A 19,599-nucleotide genomic window follows, 5' to 3' on the forward strand; every position below is an offset into this window, starting at 1 on the left:
CCAACTCTATGATTCTATGATGGCTGCAGGATGAGTTTAGACACATGCATTGTCGAGGGGAGGGGGGAGTACCAATATCACAGACAATTCTATCTCTTTTGTTATCGCCGCTTGCAGATATGTCATTTAAAACTGTGTTCAAAGTTCCCATATAGTAAAACCATGGAAGTGGCCATCTCTGGGTTCACCTCTTATTACACATTCAGACAATCAGAAACACCCTAATCTAAATAGAGGCATGGAAGCTGGGAATAAGCTTTCACACATAACAATGTGTAATTCTCACAAACCTATTTCTGGGGTTTTCCCTACTTTGAGCTAATTTACAAAGTCCCCTGCGTGCCCCCCCCCCCCCCCCCCACAAAATAGCAAAACTGTCTTTTTTTGTTTGTCTACTCAGTAACCTTATTGTGTGGTTGCTGGAGCATCTCAATAGGGAGATTGTTTTGAGATTTCAGCCTGTAAACTCACCCCGTTTCAAGCCTCAGCCAGAAAGCTGATAATTTAGACAACTGTCACTCACAACATCCCCGACCTGGATGACCCAGGCTTCCCTGATCTTATCAGAGCTCAGAAGTTAAGCAGAGCCAACCCTGGCAAGTATTTGGATGGGAGACCTCCAAAAGATACCAGGATCATGATGTGGAGGCAGACAATGGAAAATCACCTGCGAATGTTTCTCGTCTTGAAAACCTCACCAGGGGTCGCCACGTCAAATGCAACTTGACAGGCAAAAAAAAAATAAATTCAGAAAGGGCGTAAAATGCCTTCTTGTTTTCTCACTAGTCTAGATGAAACATTAGTTCTGGAAGTGAAAGACCTATGATTCCTTCAGCCTAGCATGCCAGAGGGAAAATCAGCAAGCAAGGTGCAGCTGTTTACACAGCATAGTTCTGGCACAGATACTTCACTCGTCTCACAAAGTAAGAAACTACTGTTTGCCTTTATTTCTCTTTGTTTTTGACCTCTGACCTTCTGTGTTACATTTCTTCTTGTTCCGATTTTTATTTTTGACGTTGTGAGTGTCATAATAACGGACACCAGTTTTCTTGGAGCGCTGCTGCCGCTCTTCTGCTCTCCGCTGTAAAAGGAAAATCAAACACTCGTCTCATTTAAGTTAGAAAGCCTAACTGAAAAGGCCACAAACTGGGCTGCTGCTCGCCTCAAAAGCAAAAAAAAGGTACACCTCCCCTCTCCCCCCCCCCACATCATGCTAGCTAACAGAAAGGGGGGGGGAAGGCCTATTTGCAGAGCCACCTGCATAAAATGAAGCCTTCCCAAGGCCTAAAACTGATAGTTTGCACTGGAAGGGTGTAAGTAAAAAGTCTCAGGGCTTCTAAGATGGTTATTGCCTCTTACCTCCTTGGAACTTAGTTTCTTGCAAGGCTTCTTATCCTGATGAGCATCAGCCTCCTCATCTTCCTCTTGTATCCTCCTTTTCTCAGCTTTCCTCTGGTTCCCTAAAAGCAGGATTTTAAAAACTGTGGCAAAATCTTCTTTCTACAGCCCTCATATGGCAGACGGCCTGGACTTTCTCAGAGAATCAGATATGGCAGGATGTGGCTGCAACGTGTCAACCAGTAACTACCAGCCTCACATGTGAAAGTGGGCCTGTAAAGCTTCCCACCAAGGGCTTTTACTAGGACATGCCCAGCACACAGCACCAGACTGCTCAGCACAAGGAATGTAGCTCAGTAATACAGAGGGTTAAAAGGCTATTGAAAGGAACCACTTATTGAGGGTGCATTTGAGTTCAGTTTTTCAAAATAGAATTTTTGTCACCCATGTCTGCCCAAACCATCTTTGCTGCATGCAGCCAGTTTGCTTTGGTTCCCTTTTGCTTACGTTCCTGGTGCTTCCTGCCAGCATTACGGCATCTGCCCACCTCCAAATCCCCTCCCAGAACTGCCTCTCCATGACTGAGGCAGCAGCCACCCCCAGGTTCTCTTCCTTTCTCGTGGCTTCCAGCTACTGGCTTTCAGGGGTCTCTCCTGCCCTGACATGGCCACCATGGCTGTCCTCTTTTGGAGGTCCTTCCTATTCTTTAGCCAGGAGGTTGCATTGGTGGCCTTGGCCACACCTCTGAATCCTGCCAGTTCCTGGCAGCTCTCTTGCTCAGCTTTTAGGCTCAGGATGTGGTTGGTTGGCATGTGGTTGGTTGGCAGATTCACGCTTCACCCATACTTAACTTTAGGTCCGGCTCTGCGCCTGGACCAGGGGTCTGCAAACTATGGCTCTCCAGATGTTCGTGGACTACAATTCCCATCAGCCCTGCCACTTGGCCATGCTGGCAGGGGCTGATGGAAATTGTAATCCATGAACATCTGGAGAGCCGTAGTTTGTAGACCCCTGGCTTGGACCATCCTTTCAAGTACCGCAACACCTTTCCCCTAGAATGAAGGAAGGACTACAAAGACCAGTTTTGGAAGTTTAAGGCTGTTCTGTTACTCTGTGCAACAGTCTGAGTGGGAGTTCCACCTCCCACTTTTGCATGAGGTTTAGGTTTATCATCTTCCTCTTTGACACCTCTCTACCCTGCTCCTAGTCCCCACATGAGAATCAATTCCCATACAGCAACCGGAACAAATACAGAGCCCTCCCATTTCTCCTTGCCTCCCTCCTCATGTTATCTTCCCTTGCTTCAAATGGTAGGTTATGGGCACTTCTTGCCCTCTAGAAAGTGCGATGTGCACAGTCAGCACTACAAAAATCAGCCAATCACTACATCAGTAATCATCAGTACAGCCTCAAATGCGCTTCTCTGGCATGGAATGTGGGGACAGGAATCACTGGGGGTTGCAGAGTGAAATGGCAAAGCACAGGTCCCCCGCCCCCGTGTACTTAAGCCACCTCACCTCTGGTGTTGCCATTCCCAGCCGTCACCATGTTCAACTGAGACGTTGCAAAGACTGTTTCGCTCAGCCCTTTCGGGATCCTACAACACAAACAGCAAAAGAGGCATTGGAAGACTTTCCAAGTCCTACTCTTCCCACTCAAGCATTCAGCCCTTCCCCCTACCCTCACCCCTTTGACTGCATTGACTTGCATTTTGTAATCCACCTTGAATCTCAGCAACAAAGGCAGACTAGAAATAACATAAATACTTGCACAACAGCCAGATGTAACGGAAAACCAAGCCTAGACTCAGAGCCACACCTCTGGCCCAGACAGAGAAGGAAGTAGTCCCCTCTTTCAAAGACATGGCTTGGCTCATTAAGAGCTACCTGCTCACTAAATGTGGCTCATTGTGATCATGAGGGCCACACATGGGGCATGCACAGAGAATTATTGCTGGACAGTCCACTGATTGTGGCAGAAAGGCATCTTCAGCCTCATGGCCCTGCCAGCTGCGACCTACAGAGCTCAACCAGGTCTCCTCTGTTTCCACAAGGGAGAAGAAAAGGGTTACCTTATTGCAGAGAACCTCTTGGCCTTGGCCTTTTCCAAGAATCTCTTGCACTTGGCAATCTTCTCCTCCAGAGCCTTCAGGGCTGCCTTGGAATCCTGCCTGCTGTCTGCCTTGCCTGAAGGTTCACTGTCTGCTTCTTGAAGCTGGCCACCTTCCTCTAGGTCACTGTCTGTTTCGTTGCCATCTGATGCATCCACAGGGACCAAGTCCTCTTGCGAGAAATAAGGAGCCACACGAATCTCCTTAAAGTTCTGCCGCAAATGGGACAAAGGCCACTGCGTTGTTGGACTGGGGCAGTCATCCGTCACAGCCTGCTCGCTGGGCGTCTCCATTGACCCCACGGTTTCCCCAGACTCCTCACACTGGCTTGTGGATGCAAGCACTGAATCAGCTGCTGTGGCCTGGAGAATGGAAAGGAAACTTCTCTGAGAGTGATGATAATCAAAGCACGTCTCCCCCACCCCATCCATGAGTGTGCTTGTTCCACTCCAGAATTTCTTGGCACTTTCTCAGATGCCTTTAATCAGGGATTAATTCGAAATGAAATACACCTAAGCCCAGCTGATGGTTTCCCACGACCCTGAAGTCTAATCAGTGAATTTCTCAGGCGCTAAATACATTACCACCGTGTTTCCCCGAAAATAAGCCCTATCATGATTTTTCAGTATTTTTGGAGGAGGATTAAAATATAAGCCCTACTCCAAAAATAAACCCTACCTGTAGTTACAGATCCGGATGGTGTGATCCAGCAGGGTGCTCCCTGCCAATGAGGATGCAGCTTGCATCACACATGAGGAGGAGTTGCCGAGAGCCCGCCTTAATGAATTGTGAAGGTACTGTATTTCCCCTAAAATAAGCCATAATGTATCTTTTGGTGCAAAAATTAATATAAGACCCTGTCTTATTTTTTGGGAAACACGGTAGGTGCTATCATCATCTGGGTGACATGGATTGCAAATCAGTGGGTGTGAATTTCAGCCCCACTTGTTGACCAACAATTCTATTTCACAAGCAGTCAGCTGTCTTAACCGTCACACTTGGCAAGGAAGACAACTGTCTCTCTCAGTGGGTATGCTAGGCTTGCCTGTCTTTTCTGTGGTTGGTAAGAAAGACTACAAGACCAGGGAAATATTCAACTGAAATGACTTCTGTTAGTTTAGCACTTTTCTATCCGTGATCCCAGGGGGCCCAGCAAGAGCATTCCAAGGGATCCTTAGCAAGGACAGAGAAAGTCATTCCCATGACCTTCGGATTGAGACATGGCCCTGCCAATTTTCCGAGCAGCAACAAGAGATGGAATCTTCTTCCTATTTTCAAACAGGAGCTCATCAAGCTGCTGCTAACCACAGTGACCAAGCTTCCACATTATGTTGCAGCACTAACCACAAAACATGCCAGCTGGTTGCCAAGAATGCTAACTGGCGGCATAGCACCAAGAATATGTGGTCCAAATGTCGCCAACATAGTTATTTAGATATAAATTGGAATTCAGCCAGCGCAAAGGATTTCAACCAAGATGCCATTTTATCTCCAGACAGACATCGCTAATCACCATGAGACATTGATCTTTTTCCATTTCTGTAAGCAACTCTAGCGATTTCCCCAGTTTTAAGTCAGCTGATATGGTGTTCGCCATATTGTCTGAGGATTCAGGAGGTCAGAGGCATGCACAGCTTGCTATGTGGGCTTCAAAAGAAAAGGGCTGGCACATGGAGAGGAGAAGGAGCTGGAGACATGGGAAATTTCTGAAATCTAAACAGGTGCTCAGATTGAGGCCTCAAGCCACTTCTACGGAAGTGGGGGTTGTTTTGCAGGAAAATAGAGGAACAAGACTGGTAGCTGCGGGCCTCTTCCCTCATTCCCTTCTGTCCAATCCTCTTTATCCAAAGGTTAGACAGGGATCCTTGACTTTATGAAAGGGTCACTAGCCAGCAGTCATCCATTAAGCCAGCCAGGTTGCTGCCAGGGCTCCTTTTATTTGCTCAAATGTTGTTTGTGGTCAAACTGATCTTCCTCCCGGTGCAATTTCCCTTTTTGTACACCCCACCTTACCTGAAGGCCTTGCTCCATATTTGGGGGCTTCACAAAGAAAGGAATGCGGCCCCTCTGCCAATCGTTCAGCACCATCTTGCTCACTGTGCGCACATCGGGCTCTGCCCCCTGAAACGACAGGAGTGCTTTTTCAAGCCCACTAAGCCAACAGCCACAATGAAGAGAAAAAGCAGAAGAGCAAACGCAGGGAATAGAATCTCTTCTGGGTCCCATCAGTCAAGCAAGGCTGCAGCCATGACAACTGGCTCATTGGGAAAAGTATTCTTTTCTGCTCATAGTCCTTGTTGGATTTCCGGAACCAGACTCCAGCCCAACCCTGAGTTCAAAGAGTGCCTGCCTGCTTGATCTCCTTCTGCTGAAACATCTCCCCCCTAACATTGCTTCCTGAGAGTGAGTTTTGCCCTCTCTACTCCCCACTCTGATAGCCTTTGAGCAGAGTCCACCTGCTCCATGGCAGTCCTTCTGCATCACACTCCCCCATGTATCCCACCTGGCTCCATCACCTTGAGCAGTTTTCCAGTCTTGGCGGCCAGCTTCTCAAGGAAGTCCTCTGCATTTTCCCAGGTGTCTACTTTGTATGTTTTGCTGATGTACTCTGGCTTGGCTCGCTCCAGCACTGCGGCAATATGATCTTCCGGACACTTGATTTTTTCAACTTGAACCTGGAAAGAACCAGGAAATTAGAACATGGTTCCCCCACCCCACCTTTGTGCAGTACCTCCATTCAAGAACAGGTGCAGAAAAATAACGGATGGACAGGGAGCTAGGTACACTCCTTATGGGCCTGCATGTCTATCAACTGTCTATCATACTGCATCAAGGGACAATAAGTCTGTATGAAGACTGTACAAGCATCCCCAGTGTCACTACCATCTTCATCCAGAAATATGCAAAGCAAACCTGAGTGTTAGTATTTATTGATTTGTTCCATTTATACCCCACCCTATACCAAAGTGCCAGGGTGGCTTACATAATGGGGTTAAAAGCCCCATTAAAACAGGAGTTGGCTCCTGAGCCTCAAAAAGTTTGCCTGAACACTCACCACTCCTTTCAGCACAATGTCAGTTTCTGTGTCTCCTGATGGGTACACCACTCCTGGACAATCAATGAGGAATATGCGGCGCATCAAGGTGATGTACTGCCACACCTGTGGAAGAAAGAGCAAGATTCATCTGATGGGTAAGGAAAAGGTTCCTTAAATTGGGGAAAAGGGGAAGCTTGGATGCCTTAAGGAGAGATGGAACGGTGAGTAGAAGAAAAAGAAGAGTTTGGATTTATACCCTCCATTTATCTCCTGTAAGGAGACTCAAAGGGGCTGACAATCTGCTTTCCCTCCCCCCGCCCCCACAACAAACACCCTGTGAGGTGGGTGGGGCTGAGAGAGCCCCGAAAAGCAGTGACTCGCCCAAGGTCACCCAGCTTATCTAGTTCCCCAGATAAGCCTCCACAACTCAAGTGGCAGAACGGGGAATCAAACTCAGTTCTCCAGATTAGAGTGCACCTGGTCTTAACTACTATGCTGCTGCTGCTCCAGCAAGGGCTCAGCTACGATACTCACCATCTAACAGCCTATTTTACTTCTTCCTCAAGGCTTTGAATTACAGAAAATACTGTCATAATTAGTGGGGGAAAATGGATCTCTTTCCTGAGTAAAGCAAGAAATTGATTTGCAATGGACTCATATGGTTTTCCAGGCAGAAGATCAGTCTTCCTTGGTGGTCTCTTGTCCAAGTACCCACCTTGCTTAGTTTCTAAGCTCTGATGATATCAGCCAAGCCTGGGTTATCAGGGTCTAATTTCTGTGTCTGTCCAGGCCAAGCTCATCTGACTGGTCCTCTCACATTCAGGAAGGACAGGGTTACATACGGTCCTGCACCAGGACCTCTCATAACAGTATCTGCCCAGACCCTTTCCTAGCAGCATCTTAGCACTGGTCACATTAGAGATTAAGCCTGACCCCACTAAGGTGACACCTGGCTGATTGACCCACCTTGGTTTCGCCAGCAATTGGAGCTACGTTGCAGACCTTCTTGGAGCGCAGCGTGTTGATCACTGAGCTCTTTCCCACATTGGGGTAGCCAATGAAACCCACACTGATCTGCTTCTTGTCCACATGCAGCTGTTGAGAAACATGTTTAAGAAACACGCCTGAAAAGCAAGCTTGCCACAGTCATCAAGTCGCTGCTAACTTAAAGCAACCCTGTAAGGTTTTCAAGGCAAGAGATTAACAGAGGTAGTTGGCTATTGCCTCCCTCTACTCAACAACCCTGCCATTAACTGGTTGTCTCCCATCCAATTGCTAACCAGGGCTAACAAGGCTGAGCTTCAGAGATCTGAGGGGATCAGGCTAGCCTGGGCCATCCAGGTCAGGGCTGCTATAGGCTCAGGTAATCAGAAAAGATGAAGGGAGGGGGGAGGAACTGTGTCCGGAATCCCTGCCAATCAAAAACTAAAATTATAAGGTAAGTGTTTTAGCCAAATAACAAATTTTAAAATGGTGCATCACAATACAACAATCATTGGTTACATGTGTGCGTGAGTGCCTTCCCCTAGTATATAAAACCTTTTTAGCAACAGTGCATTTGTATTCATTGGGAAGTCATATAGTTGCATGCATCATTCCAACAACCAGGTACATTTCCAAATCGCATAAAGACTGTTGTATTGTGATGCACAGTTTTTAATATTTGTAATCTGGTTAAAGCTTTTGTACTATAATTGTAGCTTTTTAATTGACAGGGATGAGTCTTTACAGACAGTTTTTTCCCTTTGGGTTAAAATTTTTGCCCCATTTTTGTTTGGTCTTTGCCATAGACATCATAGGATTAATTACAACCTTGGGTTACAGCTAGTGAGACGCAAGTTCAAATCCCTCCACAACTAGACTCTGCTGAGTTACCTCACAAAGGCATTGTGAGAATAAAAGGGCTGGGCTGGGGAGAGCCGTTATGTGCCACTGAAGGGTAAAAAATGGTTAAATATAAATAAGCATAGTTGCAACCAACCATTTCCTCGCTAGAATGCTCCGTCAAGGGAAGCAGAGTATGAAACTGGTTGACTGAAAGGAGTAAAGGTCTCATGGATGCATGCCCATTTTAAATGTCTCATTGCCAGGGGTCTTTCAGAGTGCCACATTCCATGGGAGGACAGGAAAGGACGAATCAGAGAAAGCTTGTTTTCTAAGCAGTTCAGTTCCCTCTGTATCCTGCCCAAGTAGAAGGCCTTCGTCAGCAAGTGAGCAGCAGAAGTGGTTTGCATGCAAGTGAGCAGCAGAAGTGGTTTGCACACTGTCGCATTGCACACTGAACGTTAATGGAGATGCTGAGGCTCTTGTGGCATTGGCAGTGGGAGAAAGAAGCCAGGAAGGCTTCAGGGGCTCGCAGGCAGGAACTCCCAAGAGCCAGGAGATGAACAAATCTGTTGCTTTCTCCTCTTCCTGCATATGTGAGGAGGTGGTATCTGCCTTGATTGGTCCAACAGGTCCCCAGTCAGGCTCCCAATGCCAGCAACTAAAATGCCACCTGTGCTAACTCTCGGAGAAAGCAACGTGATTTCTTGCCCACATCTCAATGGGAGATTCAGGACATCTCTCCACAAATTAAAGATTGACCAACAAAGCCTGTACCTCGTCAGCACAGAGACGAACTGTACCTTGCCAAACTGTCTCAGAAGCTGGATGAAGGCACCTTTTCCGAAGGGGTTTGTGAGGCTTGCGTGGAAGGCCAAGGTGGGATACTCCTGGGAGAGAAGGGCAACCCAGCGTCTCTGGAAGAGATCAGAGCCCATCTTTCAACATCCACCCTCACACAGTGTCAAACCTCAGATCAATATCCAAATCAGACTTTATGCCAATAAGGTTAAGAAGTCTTTATTAGGGAAAAGACACATAGGCTGGAAGTAAAAAGCTGATTCTGGTGGGAATCAGAAAGTACACCAGCATATGAAACTCATACCTCCTCCCCCCCTCCCTCCTACGTAATACAATCCCACGGTTCAGACAGCGCAAAAGGCAAAAATGCCAGAATGGCCAAGGTCAAAAGACATCGATAAAGATGCCTCACTGTATGGGCCTACACTGTGAAAACCGAAAGCATTTTGCCTGGTACTGTTGACCCCTCCAGGGCCTGCTTGATGACTGCCAGGCCACAGCCTGACTCACAGCCCTTCACCACAGGTGAGACTGTGTTTCAGGCCCTGGAGAGTCCAGCAGCTTTTAACAAAAACTGCTGCCAAGCCAAAACCTTCCATTCTGGTTCACAGGAATCACCCCAGTTAGCGCTTCACCCTTCACACACGGGCAGTTCCCAAAGCACAGTGTTTGCCCAGCAGTGACAGCAAGTGTGGGAGTGTATGTCCTCTCCTACCAGGAAATCCTTGCTCGCGTGGTGTTGCGAGGGAAATAAATTGGGACTCACCGTGACCCAGGTAGGCACGAGGTCACATTTGTTCAAGATAAAAATCAGATGCTTCCAGTGTTTCTCTTTCTTCAGATAGCTCTCCACGTGCGGGGAGCGGGTTCCCATTGGATCTCTTGCATCCAGCACCTGCACCACTACATCTGATGAATCAATCACCTGGCAGTTGAGAGAGAAAGGGAGACAAGGCTGGGTCCTCAGTCTGCCAAACAGAGCTCTGCAGAATACAGGCGTTGCGTGCCTTCTCTTACCTATCGTAAGAGGATGGCTTCAACTGCTCTGTCTGTCCCACAGAATAGCTGGTCTCACCTCCCTCAAGTTCTAGCCCTCGGAGCATTACAGTGAAAACAAGTTCATGATTCTGATTATTGGGAAATAGGAAAGAAACAGCCTCCTGGTTCTCCAGGCTCGGCTTCACACTGTGGCAAGCAGTTCTGACAGTGGAGTTGCTCAAGCTGTTTTATTGTGATTGGAGATTTCCAACAAAGAGTGACCATGGTCCAGAGACTTGAAAGCACACGTATATACATACGCCTTTACTGGCATCAAAACTTAAAAGCAAAGCAAAGAGTGGAATGCAAGCAACTGACAGTCCCAGCTGCATCAAAAGCCAAGCTTCCCAAACAGAAAACCCACCCAGCGGCTTCCCAGAAGCTAGTATCTGATAGGACCCCTTCTAAGACCCAACTAGGAAGAGTGGGTCACATTTCACTGCAGAGAAGCCCAGCATGTCTTTCTCCCCGGACATCTGACTGTGGAATTGCTTATGATGTTTTATCATAACCAGAGACTTCCAATGAAGTGGTGTGGTGGCAAATGCTGTCAAGCCGTAGCCAACTCATGAGAACCACATAGGGTTATCAGGGCAAGATGCTCAGAGGTGGTTTGCCACTGCCTGCCTCTGAGTAGCGACCCTGGACTTCCCTGGTGGTCACTAACCAGGATTGACCCTGCTTAGCTTCCAAGATCTGAGGAGATCCAGCTGGCCTGGACCATCCAGGTCAGGTTCCAACAAAGGAGCTCTCTCAAAAGAGAAGCCATGGCCCAGAGAGATTGAAAGCAAGGAACAGGGAAGGAAGATGCGAGAGGGTCACGACAGACAGCCCTGCTGCAGACTTCGTGGGTCTGATGAAGTGAAACACGAGGTAGTGGTTAGAGTGTCAGCCAAGGATCTGGAAGACCCAGTTTTCACAACCGCTCTCTGCCATGCAAGCTCCCTTGAGATCTTGCAGAGCAGGGAGGCAACAGAAGGGAAACAGCAACTGCTCAGAAGACAGATTCCCTGAAGCTACATGTCTCCTCCCAAAGACTGACTCTCAGAGCTGACACAGGCACCAACATATCTAGGAGACCAGCCATCTGCAGACTTCATAAAAGGGCCAAACAGCAGAATATAGACAACTGTGAAGGCAACAGGTCAGGGTTGGTCTTTCCAGATGCTGCTAAGGATCATCAACCAATATGAAGCAGCAACTGCAGTTCCACAATAAGCCACACTTTCAAGGAGCAGGAAGAGACACCGGTGCCCTGTTTCCTGACTGTACCTTGTAAAGCTCTCCCCAGATCCGCTTGGACTGCCCCTTCTTGTATATCTCTTCTTGTGCCTCTTCCCTACAAAAGGGGCAAATGAAAATGTCAAAAACCTCTCCCCAACCCGAGAGATGTAAAATTTATAATTTAGTTAGGCATTATATTATGTTAATTGGCATATTTATAGAATTTAAAAATAAAACCTTTGTTTTCTTCGAGTCAAACGACAAGTGAACTCATTTATTTTATACCTGCCCTTTCCTGGCGAAGCCGGGCCAGGTTTCCAACATTAGTAAATTACAAGTATAAAATATAAAATTAAAACATACCACGGAGAACACAGTTTTAACTTAGCAGATGGTCAAGTTGGTTTAAGATGGTAATCAGGAGACCAACAACAACAAAGAAACTCAAAGGTTCTCCAGGGGACGGAGACAAGAGGGAAAGAAAACAAGGAGAAAAAAAGAGGAACAAGGGAACAGGAAGGGAAGGAGAAGCCGGCTCATCTACTTGGCCGTTGCTGTCTTCAACCATATGCTGGGCAGCACTTCTGTGCCTTACAGCCCCTGCATTACTGAACTGTGTCCCACCATGCATAGTCTCTCCACAGAGAGTTTCACTAGGCTGAGATCAGAGCTGAAAAGGCTCTTGCCTTGATCAAGGACAGCCAGATGGTCTGGGGTTAAGGACCACCAAAACGTTGTATATTAGTAGTTGTGGGTTTTCCAGGCTGTGTGGCCGTGGTCTGGTAGATCTTGTTCCTAATGTTTTGCCTGCATCTGTGGTCAGCATCTTCAGAGGAGTATCACAAAGAGAATTGTGTTTCCCTCTGTGATACACCTCTGAAGATGCCAGCCACAGATAAAGGCAAAACGTTAGGAACAAGATCTACCAGACCACAGCCACACAGCCCGGAAAACCCACAACAGTCAGCTGAATCCAGCTGTGAAAGCCTTTGACAATACATTGTTCATATTGCATACATTAAGTGAATAAAACAGTGTTTAAACGTTTTTTTGTTCATTACAAAGGGAGTCTTTTTTTCTTGAAAACTCCTTCCATATCTCCTATCACAAAAACTGGAAGAAAATCCTTTGACATAGATTTGCTCGCCCAATCCTTTGACATAAATTTGTTTGCCCACACCTGCTGGGCACCAGGTCAAAACAATCATCCACTGGGTTTGAGGCCCCTCTCTCACCTGGGAGTACAGATAGGGCGTGGCACACACAGAGAAAACTAGCACTGTTCCAGGATAGGCCCTTCCACAGAAAGCAATAAACACAGTCTTGGAGATGCAGCTAAAAACATGTTCAAAATAAGGCATGTGTTTCCATTTGGGGTGGTCCATCTTGGCACAACTGGCTGCATAGAGATTAAGATTATGTAATGAAATGAAAGGGGCTTATGGCAAAATGCCCTGGAGGTGAAAGCACTTGAAAGCCAGCGTGGTGTGGTGGTTACAAGCAGGTGCACTCTAATCTGGAGAACCGGGTTTGAGTCCCCACTCTGCCACTTGAGCTGTGGAGGCTTATCTGGTGGATCACATTAGCTTGTGCACTCCAACACATGCCAGCTGGCTGACCTTGGGCTAGTCACAGTTCTTTGGAGGTCTCTCAGCCCCACCCATCTTACAAGGTGTTTGTTGGGAAGGGGGGGAAGGGAAAGAAGATTCTAAACCCCTCTGAGTCTCCTTACAGGACAGAAAGGGGAATATAAATCCAAACTCCTCCTATTCTTTGGGAGGAAGGGATTCAGTGCAGGGCACAAAGTCCCCACTGCTAGATAGGTGGAAAACTCGCCCTTGGGAGGGGGTTGTTGCATTTCCTTGAGCACCATCCCCTGCAATACTTGCTCAAGCTACAGTAAATCTGCAAATAAGGACACAAGTAAAGAGTTCCAGTTCTCCAGCTCCTTACCTCACTCCTGTATCCTCCACCACTAAATCCCGGTCCTTGGCTTTATCGTAGCTGCCAGCCTCGGCTGCAGCATTGTCCAGCAATGTCTGCACATCACTCACAGACAGATTTGGCCGCTTCCTGAGTGCTTTGGGTCCAAATGTCGTTTCAAAGGTTTCCGTGTCAAGAATGTGAACTCTGGAATTCTGAAAGAGGAGAGGAGTAGGGAGAAGTTGCACACCATGCCTCTTGAGCTCGCTGCATCAAGACAATATGAGCAACTATAATCTCAGCACTTTCATACAAGAGGGGCTTCAATGCTGAAGGGGTGGCACAGCAAACCCAAAAAGGACCTCACTCTGCCAGGCAATCCTGCTCCTCTCATTAACCCACAACCTCAAAATTGTACAATGGAAACCCAACTGTTATCTCTGCCGGCTCCTTTGTTTCATCAACAAAGCTCCAGACCCTGTCAGGATCCAGATTTGTCAAGGATAATCTGGCTCACATTTTGGAATTCTTTCTTTGAAAGGTCAGCTGCGAGTGCCAGCTCTTTTCTTGGGAATAGCATCTTCTGCAGCTAGGAGGAATGGCCTGTTTTGTGATGTGCGCTCGGGTTACAGAGAACCCTTTTCTTAATTTGGAATGTTTTCTTTTTATTAGAGACACATGGAAACTTCTGAGAAAACAAAGTTATACAGTGAGAGCCCAAGAAACCAGGAGAAAAAAATTAAGATAAAGAAATCCAGGCTAGAGAAGACACACATACTTGGGGGGCTGGACCTAGCAAAGTAAGTACTCCCCATAATTAATGCTGGAGGGAAACCTACAGACATGCCCTCCTGGGTCCCTTTGCCAAGAAAATGAATCCTCCCCAAATGTGTACTATTAGTATCCAACACAAGGGCAATGGGTTACTTAGACTCAAGACCAGTTGAGTGCCACCAAGATTACCCAATTCCGGCAAGGATCTACACATAGCTGAGGGTCAGTGAAGGCAGCCACATCCCAGTTCAGTTTACATCCAAGGGAAAGCCATGAATACAAATGTGCCAGCAATATATACTTTGGATTTGCCTTGAATGCTTCAGTGCAGAAAGGTGGGAGAGAAATACGACAGGTAAATAATAACTCCAACAAAAAAGTCACCCACCTCTTCCTGAGGCACTGAGAGCAACCAGGTTCTGCTAAGTCTCAGGAAGGAGCTCCAGAAAAGTTTACAGAAAGAAAAACCACACTGGGGCACTCTGTTGGCAAACCATTCTGAAAAACTGCATTGGGAAGGCAGGCTGCACCAGATGTGTCACTCGCCTGGGCAATATGTGAACACTCTGTATCTCTTTCAGGCAATGAAGCTTTATAAAAACAGGCTTGTTTTCCCTTTCATGTCGCAAACATAGCTGAGCAGGAAACCCAGAGTCCATTTCTTCCTTTGCAAAACACAGTCACTCACCTCCACTAGGAGTTCCTGTACTCCCAAAGATTCCAAGTTCACAACAAGAGGATGCTCATGTATGAATAGGTAAAGAGGCTTTCCCTAGGACACACACAGTCCCCTCCAGACACATCCCACACTTCCTATGTTATTGAAAAAGGGCCCAGTGGCTAGTTTCAAGGGATGACTACAGGACTTACATGAGGCTTAACTCGGTCATGGAGGAGGGACATAGGCAGCTTACTGTGCTTCATGACCACTCTGTAGGGGTCCTTCAGAACAGTCTCCATCTCATCTTGAAACTTCTGGAGGGATGACTGCTTGATCACACGAGTGTTTCCTGCATGGGGCAACATACCGCAGAGCCACTGTTACTGGAAACAATAATAATGAAAAACAGTGCACAAAAGCAGCTGGGTCACCCTTCATTCTGGCCAACCCAATTCAGCTGCAGGACATGGGAAACTGCCCAGTGCCTCTCAGAAACACATCCCAGGAACTGGTGGTTCTGGGTTTTCCGGGCCATGTGGCCGTGGTCTGGTAGATCTTGTTCCTGGGAAAACTGGCACACAGGACTCACCAAACCACTTGATGTTAGGCTCCACTCTTGCCACTGTGCCTGGTGCCACGGTGGACTGGAACTGGAGCGGCCGGATCAACTTCCCACGATTGTTCCTAAGGATAAAACAAAGCTGACTTTGGATTTGGAAGATGCGAGTTCAAAAACAACGCTGGTCAACTGAAAAAAAATATGGAAACAAAATCCGCGTAGCACCCCCTACTAAAATCAACCAAAAAGACACAAAACAGTGCACCATTTTTCAAGTCTTTCAAAATTATTATTATTATAATACAAAAATGCATAACGACAACATTAAAACAAATAAATATACAGATTAAAATTTTAAACCAAAACAAAACAACAAATAAACCAAGATGGCGACTCAAATATAGTCTATCCTTCCAACCTGGGGGGACTGGACATGATGGTATTGCATAGCCCACTATAGCATTATGAAGAGTTGGCATCTCAACAACCGGCCTCCCCAAAGGCCCGGCAGAACAATTCAGTTTTGTAGGCCCTGTGGAACTGCTCAGGGTCCCGCAGGGCCCTGATGGTAGGGAGAAGAATGTTTCACAGGACAGAAAAAGCCCTGGCCCGAGTAGAGGCCAGTCGTATCATCGAGGGGCCGGGAGTCTCCAACAAGTTGACTTCTGCAAATCGAGGAGGCCGAGTGGGGACGTTAGGGGAGAAACGGTCCCTAAGATGTTAATCTGTCGGATATTCATCTGCTTGTGCTGGAGAATAATGCAGACTTAAGATGTGCTAGAGCACAGGGCAGAATTGGTGCGAGACACTGGTGGCCCAGTGGGCCTCAGTCAGCACATGAGTTGGATCTCCCAGCCAAGAGGGACCAATGCCAACTCTGCCATGTATCCTAGTTCCTTCAAAGTTTGCATGACTCTCCAAAAGGAGCAGATCAATGGCCTCCCTCAAATTCAAAACACCCCACCGCTTTATTATTTTTCTGTAACATCCAGATTGATTAATAGTTCCAGACAACTTAAAAGCTTACACACATTTTTCTGTCACATTTTTCCATCTTAAGGGGAACTACATCAAATATGCACCACCTCTAACCTTTCCTACCTGAGAATACCAATAGCTTTGTATTGTCGAAGGCTTTCACGGCCGGAATCACTGGGGTGCTGTGTGGTTTCCGGGCTGTATGGCCGTGTTCTAGCAGCATTCTCTCCTGATGTTTCACCTGCATCTGTGGCTGGCATCTTCAGATGATCACTTGCCAGGCCACTTCTATTCAGATGCCCTCACCTATTGACCTTTACTCACAGGTATATATACTCCACTTGCTTTCCTTTCCTATTATCAGATCCTCTGAAGATGCCAGCCACAGATGCAGACGAAATGTCAGGAGAAAATGCTGCTAGAACTCAGCCATACAGCCCGGAAACCACACAGCCCCCCAATAGCAATAGCAACATTCACCTCATTTGGTGAATGTTTTTTTTATAAAAAACATAAACTATCTCCAGAGTTAAAGGTCTCAGGTTAGAACTTGGGAGATGGCAGAACATTTTCATTCCCTCTCATGCTGCAGAGGCAGATGGTTCAAGAAGGAAATTTGCCCAGCAGGTTGGCAGCTACCTGACTCGTTGTCAGAGACATGGGACAGAATTTGAGGAGTCAGGTTGGATTTCTCCCAACCATAAAGAGCATGTCCTGCAAATCATACAAGTGAGCACTGAGAGAGCAAGGCTCAAAGCTGGTGTATCTACTGCTCACCCAAGCAAAACACAGTTCAGTCGCTACCCGAAGCATGCTAGGCGCAGAGCACCTCTCCGTGAACAACTGGAAGTAATGAGGGTTCCTTGGCCGCATGTCAGGCAAAAGGGCAACAGGTCCCGGAGGTGAACACAAGAACGTCTGTTATTCAGGGCCGACGTTTTTCCACAGGCTGTGCCAAGTAATGGAGCACAGCCTCTGAAAAACACATTGCTAAGAGATTCCACATTTCACGGTTGGCACCTTTTCAGAGGCACAAAGATTTTGGAAAATACAGCAAAGCTGCTTCCATTTAGCACCTGCTGATGGGTACAGAGCACATGCTGGGACCCAACGGGGCATGCAACTGACTTGTTTACTGATGGGAGAGAAGCAGCATCCAAGTTTTTGGGGAGCAGATGTCAACCTCAACTGAACAGCTGAACAACACTAAAGGCTCCTTCTCCAGCTAACCCATTTGTCTGTGCCTGTCAGACAACTTTATGATATAAAGGCTAAAAAAGCCCAGCTGAAGTAAAAAAAAAATCCAGAAACAGCCAAAAACTTTAGAGAATTTAAAGGATTTTTGGTCAAGTCCTAAAAGCCCCTGATCTAATCAACTTTAAAGCATTAAAGCAGATGCTGAACACACTCGGCAACAGCAAAATATACTTCCACAGGATTTCACTTACTGAAAAGCCTTCAGAGGCACCCCAAGCTTTGTGGTGCAAGAACAGAGCTGCCCTTTAGCTATCCTCAAGGGCAGCTCAAGACAGGGGTCATGCTCCTGAAAGAAGTGTGAAGACTGTTGCCTCAGAAAGAGCCAGAACTGCATCTCACTAGCTGACATCACTGGTGTGGCTTACATGTATTAAAACAAAAATCAAATCAATAGGAATCTCTCTAGACTCCTTATGTTGCCTTTCAGAAAAACCAGTGTTTGACATAATTAAACACAGATTGTTAGACACTGAGTTTCAAGAACTCAGTAATCAAGCCAGGAATAATTCCGACTGGAGCTTAGGGATCTCGCTAAGTAGTCAGTCACTGGCAACCTATTTTTAACATCGGACTGGTCTGCAACAACATAGGGCGTACACAACATAGGGCAAGACTAAATCTGCGACCCTCAGAAATATTACATTGGAGATTCCAGAAAATTCCACTCGCAGCTAGGCTGTGCAGCCACTGCCACATAGAATCAGTGGCACATGTTTTCCTGTGCAGCTCATTCTACCTGGTTATCCAGTCCAAGCTTATAACCCCATTCCTTGAGAGCAACAAATGACGCTCTGATGAGCATAAGGTATTTTTTCTTATGACTGCCCAGGGTACAGATATAATAAACTCAGTTGATACGTTCTTGTAGGAAGCAACGAGAAGTCGTGAATGTAATATATCACTCTCTTAATGCCTAAACCTTGAATTTTATTGATTGGATTTTATTCTATTAAGATTTTAATTCATTGGAGCCTTTTTATATGCCAATAAGTGACTTGAATTTGAAAACTGCACCTAAGCAAGGCAGGAGGGACAAATCCTTTTTACAGTGGATCAAGCCGCAGAATAATTTGCTACAGCAGCAACTTGCTGTTGTCCACAATCGCGTCGTTTCTATCTGCCATGCAAATGCCACACAATCAAAGCACTCCTGGCATATGTTCATCCAGCCTCTCTTTAAAAACCTCCACCACACACTGAGGCAGCGAATTCCACTGTCGAACAGCCCTGACGGTCAGGAAGTTCTTCCTAATATTTAGGTGGAATCTCTTTTCCTGTACCTTGAACCCATTACTGTGTCCCAGTCTCTGAGGCAGTCTCTGCTCCCTCTTCGACATGGCATCCCTTCAAATACTTAAAAATCATGTCCTTAAATACTTAAATACTTAAAATATCATGTGTGTTCCCCCCCATGTCCCCCCCACTTTGAGGGGAGAAAGGTCTCGCTTGCGGCGCTCTGCACATGAGCAGGAGCAACTCGTCCAGCCTAGGCTGCGACCCGGGCACCAGGCGAGAGGAAGGCGAAGCTCCACTGGCCGGACTTCTTGTCTGCGGATGGGGAGTCTGAGCGACCGGGGCTGACAGCTGCATCTCGACCGCACTTTTTCGGAGCAAGGCCCTTGAAACCGTCAGAAAAGGCCTTCCGCCCGACTTCAGCGGGTTCAGATCCCGAACAGAAAAGCCTGCCGGAGCAGGAAAGTCCCCGCCCTGCGGAGGATCGCTCCGCCAAAACCCCTTCCCTCCCTCCGTCCCTCTCACCTGCGCTCCTTCTGCCGGTACATGTTAAGACGCCGGATGGTCGCCCGGTCCCTCATGTTGCCGCCTGCAGCCTCCGCCGGTCGATCTGGGGAGAAAAGACAGAAGGAGATGAGGCGAGCCCCCGTCCAGCCCCGCGGAAGGCCAGGCGGCGCGGGGGCCCCACTTACCGGGGTTCGTGCTCGCCCGCGACCGGTTGACGGTCGCGCGGCCCTTGAATCGCGGTTTCACCATGATGGAGGCGGAGGCGGCCCTGGCTCCGGCGCTGTACAGAAGCAGCAGCGAGGCCGGAAAGAACGAGAGGGAGACTTCCGGTAATG

General features: G+C 47.3%; 1 protein-coding gene across 1 annotated transcript; it reads right to left on the reverse strand.

Moving 5' to 3' along the window:
- Positions 1 to 924: 924 nt before the first annotated feature.
- On the reverse strand, positions 925 to 19,586 carry GNL2 (G protein nucleolar 2). Its single transcript, XM_048502394.1, has 16 exons — positions 19,450 to 19,586; positions 19,283 to 19,367; positions 15,320 to 15,414; positions 14,940 to 15,079; positions 13,326 to 13,510; positions 11,421 to 11,487; positions 9,877 to 10,035; positions 9,113 to 9,226; positions 7,452 to 7,580; positions 6,504 to 6,608; positions 5,965 to 6,123; positions 5,462 to 5,569; positions 3,410 to 3,810; positions 2,856 to 2,935; positions 1,360 to 1,460; positions 925 to 1,081 (listed from the first exon to the last, which is right to left on the reverse strand). Exons 1-16 carry the CDS (start codon positions 19,511 to 19,513, stop codon positions 932 to 934), a joined length of 2,142 nt encoding a protein of 713 aa, XP_048358351.1. The 5' UTR covers positions 19,514 to 19,586; the 3' UTR covers positions 925 to 931.
- Between the last annotated feature and the right edge of the window lie 13 nt (positions 19,587 to 19,599).

The sequence above is a fragment of the Sphaerodactylus townsendi genome, linkage group LG06 (assembly GCF_021028975.2).
Source record: "Sphaerodactylus townsendi isolate TG3544 linkage group LG06, MPM_Stown_v2.3, whole genome shotgun sequence".
NCBI lineage: Eukaryota > Metazoa > Chordata > Lepidosauria > Squamata > Sphaerodactylidae > Sphaerodactylus > Sphaerodactylus townsendi.

Coding starts and splice junctions, on each gene's coding strand:
- GNL2 (XM_048502394.1), bottom strand. CDS start 19,513: ATGGTGAAACCGCGATTCAAGGGCCGCGCGACCGTCAACCGGTCGCGG. Junction 15,415..19,282: donor TACCGGCAGAAGGAGCGCAG/GTGAGAGGGACG, acceptor TTTTATCCTTAG/GAACAATCGTGGGAAGTTGA. Junction 13,511..14,939: donor ATGACCGAGTTAAGCCTCAT/GTAAGTCCTGTA, acceptor CTCCTCTTTCAG/AATTCCAGAGTTCACATTCT.